Here is an 18,691-nt window from a genome sequence, read left to right as displayed (position 1 = left end):
GGTGGGACACTGCCCTCTAAAGTCAGAGTGGAAATGGCTTCCCAGGGGCGCCTTCTCTGCCCCAGCATCGTCACCCAAGTTCCCAGCCTTGGGCAGGGAGTGTAGAATGGGAGCTGAGGCCTGCTGTCGTCCCTCACTCTCAATGACCAAGGCACACAGCTCCTTCATATGGCTGCGTGGGGAGGGGACCTGTAACCAGAGGGAGAGAGAACCACGGGCAGTGGCTGAGAGGGGCGCCAAAACCTGTGGGTAGGTGGCTCAGGAAAAGCAGGACCCCAAGCCCAGCAGAGGCCTGGGAGCTGCTGGTATGGAACTTGCCCGGGTGCACGTGGGGCTATGAGGCTTTCCTCATAAAGCTGGCTGTCGCGATCCCTGGGGGAGTTTATTTATTGCCCCCATGTGTCCTCCCCTCCCCCTTGCTGAAGAGCTGTCACTGCAGTCAATGCTTTTGCCTTGCGTCTTTCTGCAGATGGACATCAGCTCCTCAGGTCCTTCACAGGCTATGCTGGGTGGGACACAGCTCTAGGAGGGAAGTCTGATGCAGCTGTGGGGAGAGGCGGCTCCCTTTCACCAAATACAGAGAAGGCAGGTTGGACTCAGAGCTGCCGGGGAGAGTCCTACTGGGGCTGCCACAGCACTGTAGACCTCCAGGGTCTATTCCTGGACCTGGGAAGCTGCTGGCAAAGGTGCTGTGCTGACCTTGAGCCCTGCCACCAAGGCAATGTGGTCAGCCTCCACAGATGACCTGGTTTAACCATATCCCCCCATCTGCAGGGACAGGAGGATACCATCCCCCACAGGGTCTGAGTTAGTCTCCAGCTAGTTCTACATGTTTTAGGGTTTTGTTAGGATTGTGACCCCTCAGCTCAGGGTGCTGGTCACAGACCAGAGGTTGGTTTCCTTCCCCACATTGTTGGTGTGCCCATTCAGGAAGGTGTGCTGTAGGCTATGACCCCCTGAAGTGGAGGATGCTCCCGGCTGGATCCTGCATCCTGCCTTGTCTCTCCAACCCCCGACCATGGTTTGGTGTTGGTCCAGTGGTGGAGGGAGGGTGATGGGTGGGTGAGGTCCTTCACCTGGGGATGCTGTTGCTGGACCCCTAAGCTGCCCTGTGCAGAAGCCCCTGGTTTCCTGCAGCCTAGGAGGCAGGGCAAGCAGTGGGTTTTGACATGTATTGAGGCCTCTGTGAGGGCTGGTGGGCACCAGATAGAGTCATGCCAGGAATTGGGCTGGCTAAGTGAGGACCCAAGCAAGAAAGCAGGACCTGCTGTGCCGGAGGGTAGAGCAGCTGTGGCCAGCGTTGTCACCTCAGATTCCACAGGCAGCTGAAGCCTGCAACCCTTATCAGCAACAGAGTAACATCTGCATAAGAGGTGGTAACAGATGCTCCAACAGTGGTGAGACAGTAAGGAGGACCCACAGACTGCAGAGTGTGCACGGGCACATGCAAGGAGTCCATGGGCAGGTGGAGGTGCTTAACTTTTCATGAAGCCCTGGGGAGACTACTGCTCACACCTAGCAAGGCACCATGTATCTTGGGCACGTGGCACAGGCCAGGCAGACTCTAGGGTTCATACCCCCAAGGTAGGGCTGAGCAGAGTCTGGCACACATGGAGGTGGTCCTCAGCCACTCGCTGTCTGGTGGCCCCATTGCAGCACATGCACAGATGCACAGAGCCTTTGTGGCTGTGACACTCTTCTCAGAAAGGAGACCTGGCATATAGGGCTGTGGCAGGTTCCCAGGGACCTGTGCAGCCAAAGCCCTCTGACAGTCACCCGACATTTGTCTCCACTTGGCCACCACAGCAAAGCACCACAGACAGGGACCCATTCGACCAGACGTTCATGGTCTCAGTTCCAGAAGTTGGAAGTCAGATCAGGGTGCCAGCAGGGCTGTGCTCTGGGGGGGCCTCTCCCTGAGTGTGGATGGCACCTTCTTGAGTCTCTTCTGATGGCACCCTTCATAGCGCCGCCATCAGTGCCACCCTGAGGCCCCATCTCCAAATGCTGTCCTGTTGAGGATGTGGGGTCACAGATGCCTGGCCAGTGGCAATTCTGTCAGCTCACATTAAAGAAAGGCCTCCATGTGTGGAAGGGGAGTCCTTCTGGCCAGGAGGGATCTGGCAGTGGCTGCCCCAGTTCTCTACAGGCCCTGCCCCACACAGCTCCAGGCCTACACCCACCACACCTGGCGGACAGAAGGTCTTCTTAGTCCCTGAGGCTAGTGCCCATGGCCTCATAGTCCCTGAGGCCGGTTGGTAGTGGTAGCAGTGAGAAGTAGGCTCCAGAGCTGCTCTGCTTGTGTACCAGCCCCTAGAGGGAGGGGTCCTGGCTTCTGCCAGCTGTATCCCTCCCCTACAGCCTTGGCTGTGAGCTGCTGCTTCTAGGAGCAGAGCTGGACTCAGCAGAAAATGTGGCTACCCGAGGCTGGGGGCAACATGCTGCCCAGAGGGCCAGACCACAGTGGCCACCTTAGGCCACAAGACAGGGACAGCTTTTCCTACTTGAAGACACCTTCCATCTCTGGTCCTGGTTTGACATGTCTGAGGAAAGGCAACTTCCACAGGGTCACATATACTCCCCCAACCCACCCGCTCCCAGCTGGACTTGCTCCCCCCTGGGGCAGGGCCTCTTGACTGGCTCTCCATTCTCAGGGCTTCAGGGCTCCTCACACTTTTGACCTTAGCTTCTATGTCTCCCCACCCCAAGCCATGTTCTGGTGACCTAGTTGAGGGCAGCTGCTGTGGCAGCCTTGTCCTAGAAGGTGTAAGCTGGAAGTTCAGCTGGCAGTGGACACAAGATGCTGGAAACTAGAACCCCTGGGTGTCCTACCCAAGGCAGCCTCCCAGTGCCCAGCTTGGCAGGCAGCAGTCCTAGACCAAGGCAGGGAGGGCTCAGCAGATACACAGCCTCTCAGGTGTCACTCCTGCTACTTCACATCCCTCGCTAGTTGGTCCCTATGGGCAGCAGAGGCCTCTGTGAGGCTGGCCTGACCCACCCATGCCCACCAGTGGAATTGCCCTGGCCCCAGGCAGGAGCGCATGCTCCAGACCTTTCAGGGCAAGCCTGGCCGGCTACTGCAGGTGGGTATGTGAGTGGGATCAGGGTGCAGGCCCCCAACCCAGAAAGCTTGCTTGATGCCTGGGCCCCACCAGGGTCTTCTGGAGGCCAGAGAAGGGGCAGGGCCAGAGTTTGCCTAGAGGGCAGCAGTACCTGGCCTAGCTGCACTAGCCATTCTCCTCTGCAGCCCTGTGGGCTTCTAGCCTGGGGGTGCAGGCTGCCTTCAGCCTGACCATACCAGGGCAGGGATTCATCTGGGACCCTCCAGGCAGAATTTGTGCCACATCCCTTGGTTAGGCTTAAACACCACAGCAGCTTCATTCTCCCATCCGAAGGGGCCTGCTTGTCTCCATTATGGACGCTCAGGGCATGGGTAACACTGCTGTACAGCTGCAGAGACCCCTATGTTCTCTCCTAGCATTGCAGGGGCTATTGCAGAACCCTGTGTGGGGTTTTGTAGGGTGTAGCTTCTCTGCCCACAGCCTTGCAGTGCCTGGTAGCTCCTGCCTGCCCACATGGCTCTCACTGCACCTCACTTAGCCTCTAGCTTCCTGCAGTCTCTCATGGATAGCTCCACCCCTGATGCCCCAAGGGCTTGGGCAGGATTCAGGGACTAGGCTCCAAGCAACCAGCCAGGCCACAGGTGTGTTGGCCATGGGCACTCACTGAGGGCCTGCAGGCTCCCAGGATTCCCCAGTTTGAGGATGCCTCTCTTTCTGTCAAAGAAAAGGACAGATAAGAACGAAAACCCTGTACGAAACACCCCATCTCGGTCCACCCCAGCACTAACACGTGGCATTAGCATGCTGGCTTAAGATCTGTCTTTTTCCAAAAGTAAGGAAGTTTTAAAGAGAAGCCGAGGCTCTGTCCTTCCCTCCCCTGCAGTGCGCTGGCTGCCATGGGACTGCACCGTCAGCCTTGGGTGTCAGCATTCGCTCTTCCCATCCTCTCCCCAGTTCACATGCCTTAGTGTGGAGTGGCTGTAGGCTATGGCTTGCCACCACTGGGTTGTCACTGGGCCAGGCAGGAGAGGCGGCCCCAGAAGACACTGGTTGTGGTGAACTAGGTCAGGAAGGAGCCAGTGCCTGAGGGAGGTGCTGCTTTCCAGAGATGAGAGAGGGCCAGAAGGGCAGAATGGATGGATGGGTGGTCTGATACCAGCCCTCAGGAGGCAGAGGCGCCTCCACCGGCACCTAGGCCACTTGTGCCTTGTCTACACAGCATTTGGGCCCAGCTGGCCACCTGCTCAGGCACCCCCTCCTGAGCTAGGCTGGACATAATCCCACAGGGCCTTGCCCTCTCCTGCAAGCCAGGCATTTGTGCCTCCTGTTTCCCTGCTGAGGTCCAGTGAGGGCCTTGGCAGCTGGGCAGCTCCAGATGGCTTGGTGCAGAGCTGGGGGTGGGCGGTGCTCCTGTTGCCCTGTCTTGGGTGGTCCCAGCCCTCTGCAGTAGTGCTTAGCTCAGTTTGTCCCTCTGTGAGGTCTGTGTTCCAGGATTCCTGCTGTTCCTACTCCACATCCATTGTTCTCAGCTCCATCATGTCCTCAGTGGTATCTGGGTCATCCCTCATCCATTGTCCCTTGCTGTGGTCTGCATGTCCATCTCATGAGTCACAATATCCCTGGTAAGGCAGGAGGTATCCCAGAGCAGGGACATAGCCACTGCTGCCCTTCCTCTGTCCATCCACCTGAGCTCTGGGCTTCTCAGAAGCAATGTGAAGGGCAGAAGGAATCTCCCAAGATACTGTCCCCTACTCCTCGGCTCTTATTAGAGTGTCACTTCCAAGGAATAACCAGCCAGTAAAAATATGCCCTATGTGCCCAAGCAGGTGAACAAAAGGGCCCTGTGTGAGGCAAGCAGGGCCCGGGGGGGCAGCTGGGCCTCCCTCCCTGTGTCCCTGTTCAGTGCAGCTGGCCTGGGCTCTGGCTGTCAGCCAGGCTTCTCCCTCCCTGTCTGGCCCTGCCCAGCTGAGCAGGGGAGGAGTCAGAGACAAAATGCCTCAGATGCTTCTGTGACACAGATGGGACGGGGGACATGCCTTTCTTCACAAGCAGGGTTAGGAAGGGCGGATGCTTGTGGGTTCCTAAGTGAGCGTCCCACCTGGGTAGGAGCCTTCACAGGGGGAAGGCTTTTCCTGGAGCCAAAAGCTGTTTCTGTGCATCCTCAGAGCCTGTTGTCTGGAGGGCTCTAGGGAATGTTTGAGCTGCTGTTCCCTTCTGCTGGGGCTGCACTGGGCCTGTGAACAGGCTGCCCTCTGGGTTCACCCTGGCACTCGGGTGACCATGTCTAAGGTCCCCACCATGAGACCACCTCTGGGCTGGGGATACCTGGGCACTGGCCAGCTGGATTTGGGCTTATGCAGGAACATTGAGCAGCCCAGCATTCTTCAGAGAAGAGGCAGTGTCTTGTTTACTCACGTTGCTAGGGGGAGCAGAGAGCCTGGGGTGTGGCTGAGTTTAGAGGCAGATGGACCCTTGGGATTGGGAGCAGGGTCAGAAGGAGCCAACAGCTGAAATGCATAGTAGACTGTGGTTACAGGGACCTGTAAGGGTGAGCATCCCTCGCTGGTTGGTCCCTATGGGTAGCAGAGGCCTCTGTGAGGCTGGCCTGGCCCACCCATGCCCACCAGTGGAATTGTCCTGGAACTCAGCATCTGGAACTGCCCAGCCCCTGCCCCTCTTCCTCTGAGCCCTCCAGGGGCAAGGAGAGCTGGACATCTCTGCTGTCTCTGAAGTGTGACCCTGGCCATGCAGCAGGCCATCCCTGTCTTCAAAGGAAACTGACCCCCATATGGCAGGGATGGAGGGGTGTAGGCTAGGAGCCCCTATATCCAACTTGCTGTGACTCTGGCTGGGCCCAGAAAGCAGCTAAGGAGAGGCTGGCTGATGGGCTGTGTGTGGTGGCCAAGGTAGCATGCTCTCTCATTCCAGGACCGACCAGCTGGGCATGTTCACCCACAAGGAGTTTGAGCAGCTGGCCCCGGTGTTGGATGGCTTCAGCCTCATGACCTACGACTACTCCACGTCACAGCAGTAAGTGTGGCCTTGTGTTGCTGCAGGCACAACCAGGTCTCTGAAGCTGCAGGCCCACTCCTGCCTCCCAGGCAGGCACCCTCCTGCTATGGGACCTGCTGCTTAGCATGTCCATACCCAGGAGAGGTGTCCTGTGGGGGGCCCTGTCTGGGGTGGAATAGGCATGGCCTTGCTCTTGCCTCTGTCCTCAGACCTTTGCCTGAGCCACCTGGCTCTTGGAAGACCATGTGAAGTAGTAGGAGTGACACCTGAGAGGCTGTGTATCTGCTGAGCCCTCCCTTCCTTGGTCTAGGACTGCTGCCTGGCAAGCTGGGCACTGGGAGGCTGCCTTGGGTAGGACACCCATGGGTTCTAGTGGAGGGGTCCTGAGCCATTTTGCCGTGGTCCTCTACAGCAGGGTCCGTCATTCCTGGTTCTTTCTGGGTTTTGTTTGTTTGGTACTAGGGATCGCACCCAGGGGTGCTCTACCACTGAGCTACCGGCCCTTTTCTTATTTTTTATCTTGAGACAGATTTTCGCTAAATTGCCCAGGCTGGCTTTGTGCTTGTGATCCTCCTGCCTCAGCCTCCTGGTTGCTGGGATCATAGGTGTGTGCCACTACACCCAGCTTCTTCCCAACTCTTGAGGGGCATGGGCCACAGTAAAGGGAGGATGCACTCCAAGTGGACAGCCCTGGGTCAGGTTCAAGGCTTCCTGCCTGCACTGGAACTCTCCCTGTCACCCTGCAGGCCTGGCCCTAACGCCCCGCTGTCCTGGGTTCGAGCCTGCGTCCAGGCTCTGGACCCCAAGTCCAAGTGGCGGAGCAAGATTCTCCTGGGGCTTAACTTCTATGGCATGGACTACGCAGCCTCCAAGGATGCCCGTGAGCCTGTCATTGGGGCCAGGTAAGCTCAGGACCCTCCTGATCACATCCAGGGTGTCACCAATCACAGTGGTGTGGGGTTGGAGAGGGTGGGGACTCTGGCCCCTTGGGCTCATGGGCTCTGGGGCTGATGATGTGGGCATCCTTGCACCTCAGCTCCTGCCTGGGGTGGCTACCACCTTGATGCAGTAGCCTGGGGATGCAGCCACACTGCTGTCCCTGAGTGTGTTGACCTCTCCTGACCTCAGGAGTGGGAGTGTAGGCCAAGGCTGCTAGTGTATGTGTGAAGGGCTGTCAGCTGGCCTGCGCCACGTGGACGAGGAAGACCTGCTGCTTTTCTGTCACTTCCTTCTCTGAGGGTCTCCAGTGTCTGCTGCTGTGTGGTTCTGCTGGTGTGGAGCCCAGTTCTGTCCGTCCTGGAATCCACTACCCCTGTCTCGCTTGTGGCCCCTCACTGCCACTGGGCTTTTTTTTTTTTTTAATCATATAATTTTATTTAGAACTTATTTTCTTTTTTTGCCACTGGGTTTTGAGCCACATGGTCTTTCGTGTCCGGATGCTCCTTGTACTTCATCTCCACTGTGCTCCCTTGGGTCCGTGCACACATGCTGCTTGTCACATGTGGAAGGTCTCGTGGTTCCTTCAGCTCTCTGGACCTCCCTTTGGCTCCTGACCTCAGGCACCGCCAGCGGGTGCTTGTGTCAGGGCAGTCCAGCCCAGCCGCAGCTCCTGGGCCTGGTTCCACTTCTGGGGTTCTTGCTTCGTTTTGGTTGCTCCTCCTTGCTGTGTCTGCACTGGTGGCACAGACTGCTGGTGGCTTCTTTTGCCAGGCCCACCCTGCCATTAGTTGCCTTCAGGCTTTCTTTCATTTTACATCCTCTGGGCCTCTGCTAAACTTGTGCTTGTGTGGGATTCCATTGTGATGACAGCCGGTGTCCTCCTCTGCTGATCCTGATGTTGGGTCGGCTCTGGTCAGCCTGCACGTGATCGTCTCCTTGGTCAGGGGGCTGGGGTGCAGCCCTGTGGACCCGGAGTTGGACTGGGTACCAGATGTCGCAGATGTTGCCTCTGGGAGCTGGGTGTTTGAGTGCTCCTGTGAGTCTTTGTGTTTGTTCTGGAAACAGTTTGGCTGTGCGGAGCTCATTTAGTCCACCCACATTCCTAGTGGCTCCTTCCCTGAGGATGGTTGGTGTCTGGAGACAGGTGTGGTGTCACTGCTTGCTGGGACTCTCTGCAGGGTTCCCAGGCCTGCTCTGTGTTACCCAGGGCAGTGAGCAGAGGCAGGCCATCACCCTGCCTTGAATGCTGAGGTCCTGGCTGGGCCCTTGCTCTGGTGTTTCCCTCCAGCTGGGACCAGGGGTCAGCCAGTGGCTGGACTCCCAGGTTCGGGGCATGGCAGCAGTCAGTAGAGGAGGCGGGACACCTCTCTGCGGTCTTCTGTTCCTGCTTGGAGGAGGAATGCTTGTGAGGACCACCTCACTCCCATCTCCCCTGTTGGTCCCTCTGTGGTGGACTGTCAGGGTGGATTGTGTTCCAAGGCAGTGGTGGGAAGGGGTGGTCCCACTGGGGGGCTTTTTCCCCTTCTAAACCCACACTCCCCTGTGTCCACAGGTTGGCCCTAGGGTCTGGGGTCCGGCACAGGCCTAAGCCGACTGCTGTTCTCCTGACCCCTGGGGTCTACTCTGTATCACTGAACTTGGCCAGACTCTGTAGACAGGGCAGGTCTGGCCACTGGGCAGATGGCACTGGTAACAGGAGATTGGGCAGCAGCCTGAGGCCCAGTGGCCCCACACCTACCATTTGCAGCAGGATGGAGAGAGGTCAGCCTCATAGCTGTGTCCTGTGCTGGAAGACGTGAATTTGCTGCACAGTGAGGGCTCCTCCCATTCCTCCCAGGACACCCCTAGGGCAGGCTGGTGCTGAGGTGGATCCCCGTCCCCCGCTGTCTTCTTTCTGATCAGTGTTGCTCTGTGTGTGTGTCAGGCCCTGGCATCTTCAGGAAGCCCAACCACAACACCTGCTGTGTGGGCACTTCCTCCTGCTGGGCAGGGATACCAGCTGCCCAGACATCCTCAGTGGACCACCACAAGTTTCTTCCTGGGCCTGCCAGGCTTCTCCTTGAGTGGGGCTTTGAAAGGAGGTGAGGTGTTGGCCTCGAGCTGCCATCTCTGTCCACTTGGGCTGGCATCTCCCGTTCCACTGAAGTCAGTGTTCTCGCCCTCTGGGGTCTGGGGTCCAGGTGCTGCAGGCAGGCTTCTCCCACGGCCTCTCTCCTCCCTGTCCATCAGTGTCTCCTCCCTGTGTCCTCACGTGGTCCTCTGCAAGTCTGTCCTGATGGCCTCTCCTTTTTCATTTTGATGGTACTGGGGATTGAACCAAGCCTTGCTCCCCCTAAGCTCACACCACTGAGCTGTACACCAGACTGATGTCTTCTTGGAAGGACAGTCCCATTGGATCAAGATCCATCCTAATGGCCTGCTTTTAACTTAATCACCTCTTTAAATGTTGTCTTTCCAACTGTGGATAAATTCTGAGGTAGGAGTAACCTCACAGACTCTAGAATATGATGAGCTTGGAGGCATACACTTAGCCCGAAGTGCCACCTGAGGGTGGAGAGATGATCCAGGGAGACGGACGGCCCAGCAGGAGCTGCTGGAGAGGGTTGTTACAGCCATCCTACCCCAGCTGATGGGATAGACACAGGGCACCCAGTCTGCTCAGATCACAGAAGGCATTGGTGGCTTCCTCTGGACAGTACCTGCCCTTGATTGTTCTGAGAAGGGCTGGGGGCTTTGGAGATTCAGAAATTCTGATCACAGAGGTGTATGCGTGAGTGTGGACACACAGGGCTGTGTGCATGGGTGTGTATGCACATACACAAGGATGCCCTCAGGCCTCCTGGCTTTGTGGAGGTTGGGAGGGAGGGTGCTGTTTCAGTCCCCAACCCAAAGTGCCCCTTACTAATGACCTCTGGGCTTAGGTGGTGCAGAGTGGTGGTCTAGGCATTGGGCAGTTGCTGGCCTGGACTTGGGCCCACTCAAGGGGAGCAGGTGGGCTAGGAGACGGGAAGGACGCTTTGGTCAGGGCAGCAGCACATGTGCCAGCTCAGTAAGGTGCTTCCTGCAACTATGGGATAAATGACCAGCTCAGGAGACGTGTCCTCATGTTCTCCTTGTGACTACAGTGCCAGGCAGAGTGCTGATGCTGCCCAGCTGTAACTCCCCTGAAGGACACACTGCAGAGGGTGTGCCCCCACTTCAGTCTTGGCCTGTGCATCCGTCCTGCAGAGAAGGCTTCAGGGGACACAGGCAGATACGGCAGGCACTGCTGCCTGCAGGCGTTGGGAACCTGACCACCGCCAGGAGCTCCTTTTGTAGGAGTTTCCTGGCTCACTGCTGGAGTCCCCTCTAAGGACCCCACAGGTCTAAGGAGAATGTTCTTCCTCACCTCTGGATGGCCTGTGACCACCCGCACCCTTGCCCACACCTCCTCTCTTTTGTCCTTCCAGGCCCTCATGGTCTTGTTCCAGCCTGATGGCATCCCCCTCAACAGCTCAGCCCAAGGACTCACTGGCCGTTTAGTGCACAGGATCAGACAGACCTCCTGTCCTGGGGTGTCCTGGGGGGGGGTCCTCCTCTCCAGCCCCCACAGCTGGGCTTGCTCCTCCCCCTGCCCTTCTGGAGCAGCTTCACAGCCTGGCACTTCCTCTGGCTCCTGTCTAGCTCTGGTGGCTGCAGTGCTATACCAGCTCAGAGCCTTCCCTCCCCTCTGTCCTCTCCTGCTGCTGGCACCAAGACCATGTTCCTCAGTGAAGTCCCCCTTGTCCACTGCAGTAGCCCAGGCAGGGCAGGGAGACATCTTTAGCCCACCCTCCTCCCTGCAAGGCCAAGTACTGTCTAGCAACACTGCTCACCAGGCCCCCACCCAGGCGTGACTTTCCCAGAGTGGAAAGCCCTTCATCCGGCCTCTGTCACCTTCCTTCAAGATGTCTGTAGATAGGCACTGTGGTACGTGCCCGTAATCCCAGCAGCCTCAGGAGCCTCAGTTTAAAGCCAGCCTCAGCAACTTAATGTGACTCTGTCTCTAGATAAAATATAAAAAGGACTGGGGATGTGGTTAAGCGTCCCTGGGTTCAGTCCCTGGCTAGAAAAAAAAAAGAATGTCTGCGAGGCAGATAGCAGGACGAGACAAATCCAGTGCATGTGACCCTGTCCCTACCACAGTGACTCAGTGGATCTGGGCGTTTCTTCTTCCCATTCTTGCTGGTCTTTTACTCTGAGAACATTCAACCATAAAAGCCTTGGACACGTGACAGATTCCCCCACTGCCTCCCAGGAGCTCACCCCCTTGTCCTGTGGGTACGTTCCTGGGCTTCTGCACATTCTACTTACTATGTCCTCCCAAAGCCAGTGATATGGATGAGATGCCCTCCACACCGTCCCCTCAGTGTTTGTAGCCCATGAGTGGGCGTTCTGGGCTTAGTTGGCCTCCTCTAACCAGTTAGAGGCCTTGGGCATGTCCTTTGCCAGACAGGTGGAGGGTTGGGCCAGTCATCATGCATCTGTGGGTGTCCCTTAGGTCATCCCGTCTCTGGAGCAGGACAGTGAGCCATGGGGTTTCCTCTTGGGATACTGCTGGACCTCACACTTCAGACATAAGGGCTTGGCTTCTGCTAAGAAGGGCTGTCAGGCCTGAGGAGTTGTTTAAACCTGTGAAACCAAGGGCATCTGAACCAAGGTTTTGCACTCTACAGGGTGAGATTAGGGCGTGGCTGTTGTTGGCCCCTTCCCCCTGGGAGAAGACCTGGGCCTGTGAATGGGGAGGGTCTCAACAGCACCCACCAGCAGCTCTGGGCTGGCTCCAGAGTCCTGTGCTCACTCCTAAGCCTAAACAGGCCCTGGACGAGGGTGCATAGTAGGGCTCTTCCACAAGGCATCCTCAGGCCCAGCCCTGCAGGCTCAGGTAGTGGTCACCCACTGCCATCACTCTGCCCACAGGCCTTCGTGCAGCCTGGCTCTTGTTGACAGGACTCACAAGTGACCCCAGTGCCAGCTGTGGGTGGACAGTTGATGGGAGTTGGTAACCCAGCAGACTGCTCTGTACACTGGTTTCCAGCTCTGATTTGGCACAGCGGTGCCATGCACCCCTGTGCACCCTACTCAGCAGCCCTGACCCTCCCAGTCATAGTGAGCAAGTGGGCAGTGATGCTTCTCTTATTTCCTTCCAGTGTACCCTCATTTACTGCCCATCTGCAGTGGACTCCCCTGAGACTTTTGCATGGGTTGGGGAGCCCATTGCAGGTAGGGCCCTGCTGGCAACTAGAATTTTCCATGGTCCCTCTTTACCTGATTTCCTCCAGGCAGGAGCTGGGGACCTGGAGTCATAAGTCACAGCCTTCCACAGTGGGCAGCAGCCCTCCCCCTTGGGCCAGTCCTTTTGATGGAGGCAAATCCAGATGGGAGAGGTCAACAGAAACAGGCAGATGTAGTTTGTGAGGGGAGGGCCATCTCTCTCTTTAGAGGGCAGGGAGGGGATAAGGCACATGTCTGCTCAAGGATCAGTTCCCCTACCCAAACAGCTCACCAGGAGGCAGCCCACAGCCCCTTCATACAGGGGACAGCCAGACGTGAGGCATGGACGAGTCTCATCAACACGAGTGCCCCAATTCTTTGAGAATTAAGTAGCCTCTTGGTAATAGTCCAGGCAGCCTCTCAGATGATCTGCCAACCTGTCTTGGCCTCCAGCTTGGCTCCAGGGCCCTCCCAGGGTATCAGGGCCAGCTGTCTGGCCATCTGCGTGACCATAGAGCCAGGAGCCATGCTGGGGCAATTGACCAGCTCTTTCATGCCAGCAGCCGTGACTGTGGTCAGAGCTCCTGGGGGAGCCCTGGTCATTCCCTATCTTTAAAGTGGTCTGGGCTTCCTCCACTGAGAATCCATGTCCCCCAGGAGTGGGTCTGGTGCCAGTTTGTGTATCTCCTGCTGCCCAGTGCCCCATACTACCCTGGTGGGCTGAGATGTCTCCCACTGTCCAGAGGCTCTTCCTGGCTCCCACCAGGCCCAGGTGCAGAGTAGGGTGGCTGGCAGCACCAGGGTCCATCCTGCCACACAGGTCCTGTCTCCTCCCACAGGGGCTGTGTGTTCTGAGCTGGGAATGTCCCTCACAGAAGGAGAAACAGGGTCAGGTGTTCCTGCCTGTCCCTATGTTTGGCTGACTCAGCAGAGCCGGATTGGTGACATCACCATACCCACAGGTTCTCAGGCCCTTCCTGGACGGCTATCCACTCACCCCTGCCCCAAGGAAGGTGCACCTAGGTGGGGTAGCCCTCCGCCCCTTGGATATGGAGCTGTTTCCCAGTGGTGAGCCAGCTGGCTGGGAAGTGTGGCATCCTCCGGGCAGCCTTACTGATGCCCACCTCACAGGGAGAAGTCAGCAGTTACTTCATGATCCTGTGGAAGCCAGCAGGCCCAGGCAGTAGTTGAGAGGGGCAGCCCTAAGGGAAGTACCACCTGGCTCCTCTCTATCCACCATGTCCCCAGGCAGGTTTCCTTATAGGTATCTGGTAACCATTTCCATCCTGGGCAAGAAGTTTCTACCACTGGTGTGGATTCTGCTCCTGGGTACAGGTGAGGGGGAGGCATGTGGCTTTCATTCTGCCCCCTCCCACCTGGCCCAGGGAAGTCTTCAACCATGGCCTGCTGAGATCTTGATGCCACCCTGAACCCTCCTTGCTCAGCCTGTGCTTGCTTTGCATGTGGGCATGATGTCCCACTACATCCTGGTCAGTCATCTTGCTTCTTGGCTTCTGTCTTTCTCCTGGGCAGATCCAAAGAGAAGACCACCTGCTGCCCACCAGCTCCACGTGGACAGCCCATGGCGCTGGCCTCATCAAGGCTTCCTTTGAGCAGAATCTCATCACCAAGAAGGGATGCCTTAGTGGGTGACCAGGGCTCCCACTGGACCGAGGCCATGGAGTTGGCCCCAGCCAGTTTTAGGGCATTGGAGATGTCTGGCCCTGCCTTACTGGGGCACTCCCAGCCCTTTTCCATTGGTGCAGTCCTGGTGGCGTGTCAAGCAGCAGGTCAGCCCCCAGTGGACCCTCTCCACTTCTGTGGGATCGAGATTGCTGAGACCCCGCTTGGCTAGGAAGGGTTGGGGCCGCCATTTCAGCTGGTGTGTGGACTTGCAGCCCAGAGCCGTGCCCCGGCTACAGGCCCCGCCACGGGAGGCCCAGGACTCTGCTGTGGATCTGGTCCTGGGTGGTCGTCCACTGTCCCAGGCTGGTTTCCTTGTCTTCTGTCTGCCTGCAGACCGTGGAGGAATCCCTAAGCTCTGGGCTGAGCCCTCTGTCCATGGTCCGGCCTTCCCTTCCTGCAGAGCTTTCTCCAGGAGTTCCATAAGCTGGTCTCCATGGAGATACCCAGGTCATGGGGGGCCCAAGCATGTCTTTCTCCCTGGACATGTAGGGTGTCCTCTTTGTCCCTGGTGATCGCTGAGGGCCGCTGGCCTGTCTAGATAGGTTTTCTGGGAATAAGATCTGTTTGACACTCCTCACCCTTTGAATGCAAGGTCTGTAACTTAGGGAGAGTGTAATCCAAGTGCATAACTTCCCCGTTTTGAAGGGTGCAGTTCTGGGGTGCTCAGTACCTCCCAGGGCTGTGCCACCCCCACCACCATCCAGTTCCTGAAGGCTTCCTCACCCCAGCCTGCCACTCTCTAGCCTGTACCGTGTCCCTCTGGGCTTGCCTGATTCGGACATTGCCCACGAGTGGACTCAACATGTGGCTGAGGCCTTGGTCGTAGTTCAGGGAAATGCTCAACCCTCACTTCTTTTGAATTGGGCCATGCTGTGTTGCTCAGGCTGGCCTCTGACTCCTGGGCTCCAGCAGTCCTCCGACCTCAGCCTCTCGAGTGCTGGGTCCCACTGTACCCAGCTTGCTTCTTAGATATCTGCTGTCCCTTTACTCTTCCCTTCCTGGGGGCTTCCAGTGATGCCCATCACAGTTCCTGACCCCTGTCCTCTGGGCATCTTTTTCCTCTGCCTTTTTTGCATCCTCCATCCATCCGCTCCTTCCTTCCAGGCAAGCCTTTCACCCAGCATGCCTGGCTTCCCCCACCCCCCTCGCTGTGGCCAGGCCAGCACCTGTTGCCTCCCAAAGGCATGTGTGACCCTTTCTGTTCCTCTTAGGAGCCTGGCCCATCAGGTGGAGCTCATCTTCCAAGCTGACCATGCTCTTCAGGGGTCTCATGTGAACAAGACCCCAAGCCCAGACCTTGCTTATGCAGTGTTGGGGCAGGGGTGCCCTGGCTCAAGAACCACAAGTCTGGGTGGCCCCTGCTCCAGGCATCTTCCTGCAGCCCTCTTGGAGTGTCTTTCTACTGTGACCTCCTGATAGGAGGAACCTAGTGCTCCCAGGGGTCCTGGCTGCCCACTCACCTCCTCCAGGGGGTAGCAGATCTTGCGAGGGTGGCCACAGAGGCCCCCAAGAGGAGCAGTATGTGGCCACAGCTCTGCACAGGCATGAGAGCCACCTGTCCTTCAGTGACCCCACACATCCCAGATTCCTCCCTCTAAGCCATCTAGGAGAGATAGATCAAAGGCAGTCAGCTGCATCAGCGCTTTCGTGGTATTGTAATTAAGGGGGTGGGGGCAGAAATGAGGCAGGCAGAGCTGTGTGCTGGGCCCAGGCTGCGCCTGCTACATCTCATGGGAGCAGACCCCTCAAACCCCTCAACTCCCCAGGCACCCCATCCCCCCAGTGGCTGCTAGACATTGTCAGGGCCTGAACTAGAGGGGATTCCAGAAAGGTCAGTGAGAAGCAGAAAGGCCCGGTGTTGCACAGACTGAGTAAAAAGTGCCCACAGGTGCAGTGGCACATGCACCAATCGTCCTGGCTACTCAGGAGGCTGGGGCAGGAGGACCACAAGTTCAAGAGCTGCAGGTGTAACCCAGTGGTGAAGCACTCTGGGCTCAGTGAGTGCCCACAGCCGTGGTGCAGGGCTGCTTGTGCCACCAGGCAGGATGACCTTCTGGAGGAAGGGGGAGCTCTGGCTACAGGCACTTGCAGGAGGTTCAGTTTGGGTCTGGGAGGCTGTGGTATGTCAGTGGTCTGGTCCCAGCCATACTCTGTACCCACCCTTCCCAGTGTCTTTCCCATGTTTTGCTGGGGCCTGGGAGGCCTGACCCCACAGTGGCTTCTAAGCCACACCCTCCCAGGCTCTGGCATTCAGAGCACTGCTGCACAAGGTGACAGCTCCTGTGGTCTGGAAGAGTCCCTGGAGGCTAGCAAGCCTCCCCTTCGGAGCCTCAGGGTCACAAGGTAGCCCCTGTGCTAGCCAACCCCAGATCCTGCAGATGTCCGCTCCCCATAGCCCAAGGCACAGGCTCCTCCCTCGGCTGCAGCCCAGGTAGGTGCCCTGTGCACTGTGTCCTCGCACGGCAAGCACCGATCTTGCCATCTGGACCAGAGAGGGTCCTCCTCCTGCACAGACTACCAACTTCAGAGAGACGAGAAGCTTCCAGAGCCATCTATCTGTTCCTGGTGCTGGTGGCCCAGAGCCTTGTGGGGCTACCTGCCCTGTTTTGAAGGTGCAGTATGGGCTAGACTGTGACTTAGATCCTCCACCAGCTTCTAGAAGCCCTCATCCTGGCCCCACACCTCGGGAACAGCCTTCACAGTGTGGGTAGAGACATTGGTCTTCAAACCACTGGCTTCTGATGCTCCGAGGGCCTGCTTTCTCTGGATATGGGCAGCATTGTCCACAGTGTGGGCAGGCAGCAGAGGGAGGCCATCTCTGGAAGGCCTGAAACCACTGCCCACAGTCCCTCAGCCCTGGGGCTGCAGCTGAGTGGGGCTACCTGAGGCCCATCTGGCTGGCTGTCCCTCTCTTGAACAGGGTGTTGGAAGGCTCAGGGGTGACTTCTCTGAGGTGGCTCTGGAGCCAGTGGTGTTTCTTGAAATGTATGACTCATGTGCAGCAATCCTGTGGGTCTGGCCCAAGGTTGGCCTCCCACAGAGCACTCTGACCTGGGAGCTGTGAGGCTGGCTGGCTCCTGCACCCACACCCTGTTCCTCCAGGTACATCCAGACGCTGAAGGACCACAGGCCCCGTATGGTGTGGGACAGCCAGGCTGCAGAGCACTTCTTCGAGTACAAGAAGTGAGTGGGGCATGTACTGCCAGCCTGGGGAGGGTAGAGTGGGAGAACAGTGGGGACCAGTGCCAGACTGCAAGTGACCACTTCCAGGTGTCTGTCCCTGACCTTACGGGTGTGGGGAATATAGCCCCACAGCCTTGGCTGGAGCCAGGGAGGTGGACAGTTCCTCTTGTCTTGCAGGAACCGTGGCGGAAGGCACGTCGTCTTCTACCCAACCTTAAAGGTATGTGCAGGTGTGCTGGCTGCTGCCCAGGGAGGTGGGACAGAAGCTTTGGTCAGACACGGAGGATGCAGCAGTGCTAGCTCTTCCCACATGAGGCCCTTGCCTGCAGTGCCCGCCCGCCCTGGAGCCCAGGCCACCCCCCTGCTGCCCCGTGTGTGGGTGCAGAGCTAGGCGAGGCCCACACCTGTCTGTACCCACAGTCCCTGCAGGTGCGGCTGGAGCTGGCCAGAGAGCTGGGTGTCGGGGTCTCCATCTGGGAGCTGGGCCAGGGCCTAGACTACTTCTACGACCTGCTGTAGACTGGGCAGCAGTTCCAAGGCAGCGTGGACTCTCTTAGTCACAGAGCGACCGGTTGAGTGAAATACAGGCCTCTGCTGCTTGCTGTGAGTGTCTGCTGTGATCCCTGTCCTGGCAGGAACTCTGGGACAAGAATTTGTCCCCTCCCAACTGGGCCCTGGCCACAGCCTGCTGTGGGCTCGGGGCTTGGGTCTCTCCAGCACTTCCCAGGCTTCGGGCTAGATGTGGATGTCCCACACTTGCCCCACAACTGCACTCGAGGCCTCTGTGGGGATGGCTCCCACAGGGCAGCAGTGAGAGCCTGCACCTCCACTGGTCACCTGGCCAGGCGCCTGCTACCTGCAGCACTCGATGTGGGGGCACCCCTCTGAAGCCCTGGCCCAGCTCTGCACTTGTCACAGTGGAGGGCAGCAAGACCTTCCGCTGAGTCTGGGTGGGCTCCATCACCCTGTGTGCACGTGGGAGCCAGAGATGAGCACAGGGAGACACCTGTCCCCGAGAGCAGGTGGTGTGGAAACAGGGTGGGTCCCTGGGGCCACTGAGAATGGGGGTGGGTGGTGACAGTGAGCCACACCTGGTTCTGGTTTCTTTTTTCCTGTGCTGGGGACGGAGCCCAGAGCCAGAATAAGTAACGTGGATGCTGTCTCAGAATTGACGGGGACTGGCAGAGGAGAGGGAGGCGAGTCAGTGGGAGCCAGTATTAGCCAGGGTGTGGAGATTGGGTGGATCTGGAGCCAGGCAGTGACCAAGAACTGTCTGGTAGGGGTGTCCTTGGTTTGGGGGCGAGCACAATGGGCAGAGAGGGATCCTATGTTGGACCCCAGGGCATGGCTGAGGCCTTGGGAAAAGGGAGGGTACCATACCCTGGTTTGCACTGAAGACAGCTCTCACTTCCTCCCCAGGTGTGTGAACAGGTGGCTTTGATGGCTAGCTGTGTCCAGATCTCCCAAGTCCATGTTGGTTAGATTCCCTGAGGTCCTGTAGCTCCCACTGGAGGGAGGACAGTGGGATATGAACAGTCACATTGAGCTGGGACATGGGGTTGGGGGGGTTGGTGTCA

The 18,691-nt window shown here is 58.0% G+C and overlaps 1 protein-coding gene across 3 annotated transcripts in view; it reads left to right on the top strand.

The window, feature by feature from the left end:
* The window catches only part of Chid1 (chitinase domain containing 1), a 35,718-nt gene extending 17,093 nt beyond the window's left edge, over nt 1–18,625 (top strand). For 2 of the 3 annotated variants that reach the window (XM_026379322.2, XM_026379323.2), the window contains 5 exons: nt 5,991–6,092; nt 6,821–6,976; nt 17,034–17,114; nt 17,292–17,334; nt 17,535–17,722. In XM_026379322.2, coding sequence (XP_026235107.1) covers nt 5,991–6,092; nt 6,821–6,976; nt 17,034–17,114; nt 17,292–17,334; nt 17,535–17,633 — 481 coding nt within the window. In that variant the 3' untranslated portion in view covers nt 17,634–17,722. Of the gene's footprint in view, nt 1–5,990; nt 6,093–6,820; nt 6,977–17,033; nt 17,115–17,291; nt 17,335–17,534; nt 17,723–18,533 lie in introns of those variants that run through there. The other variant, XR_003299929.2, reaches the window with a different exon arrangement.
* Nucleotides 18,626–18,691: the final 66 nt, after the last annotated feature.

The sequence above is a fragment of the Urocitellus parryii genome, chromosome 4 (assembly GCF_045843805.1).
Source record: "Urocitellus parryii isolate mUroPar1 chromosome 4, mUroPar1.hap1, whole genome shotgun sequence".
Taxonomy (NCBI): Eukaryota; Metazoa; Chordata; class Mammalia; order Rodentia; family Sciuridae; genus Urocitellus; species Urocitellus parryii.
Note: the sequence above shows the minus strand (reverse complement) of the source record. Positions and strands in the feature narration are given on the sequence as shown.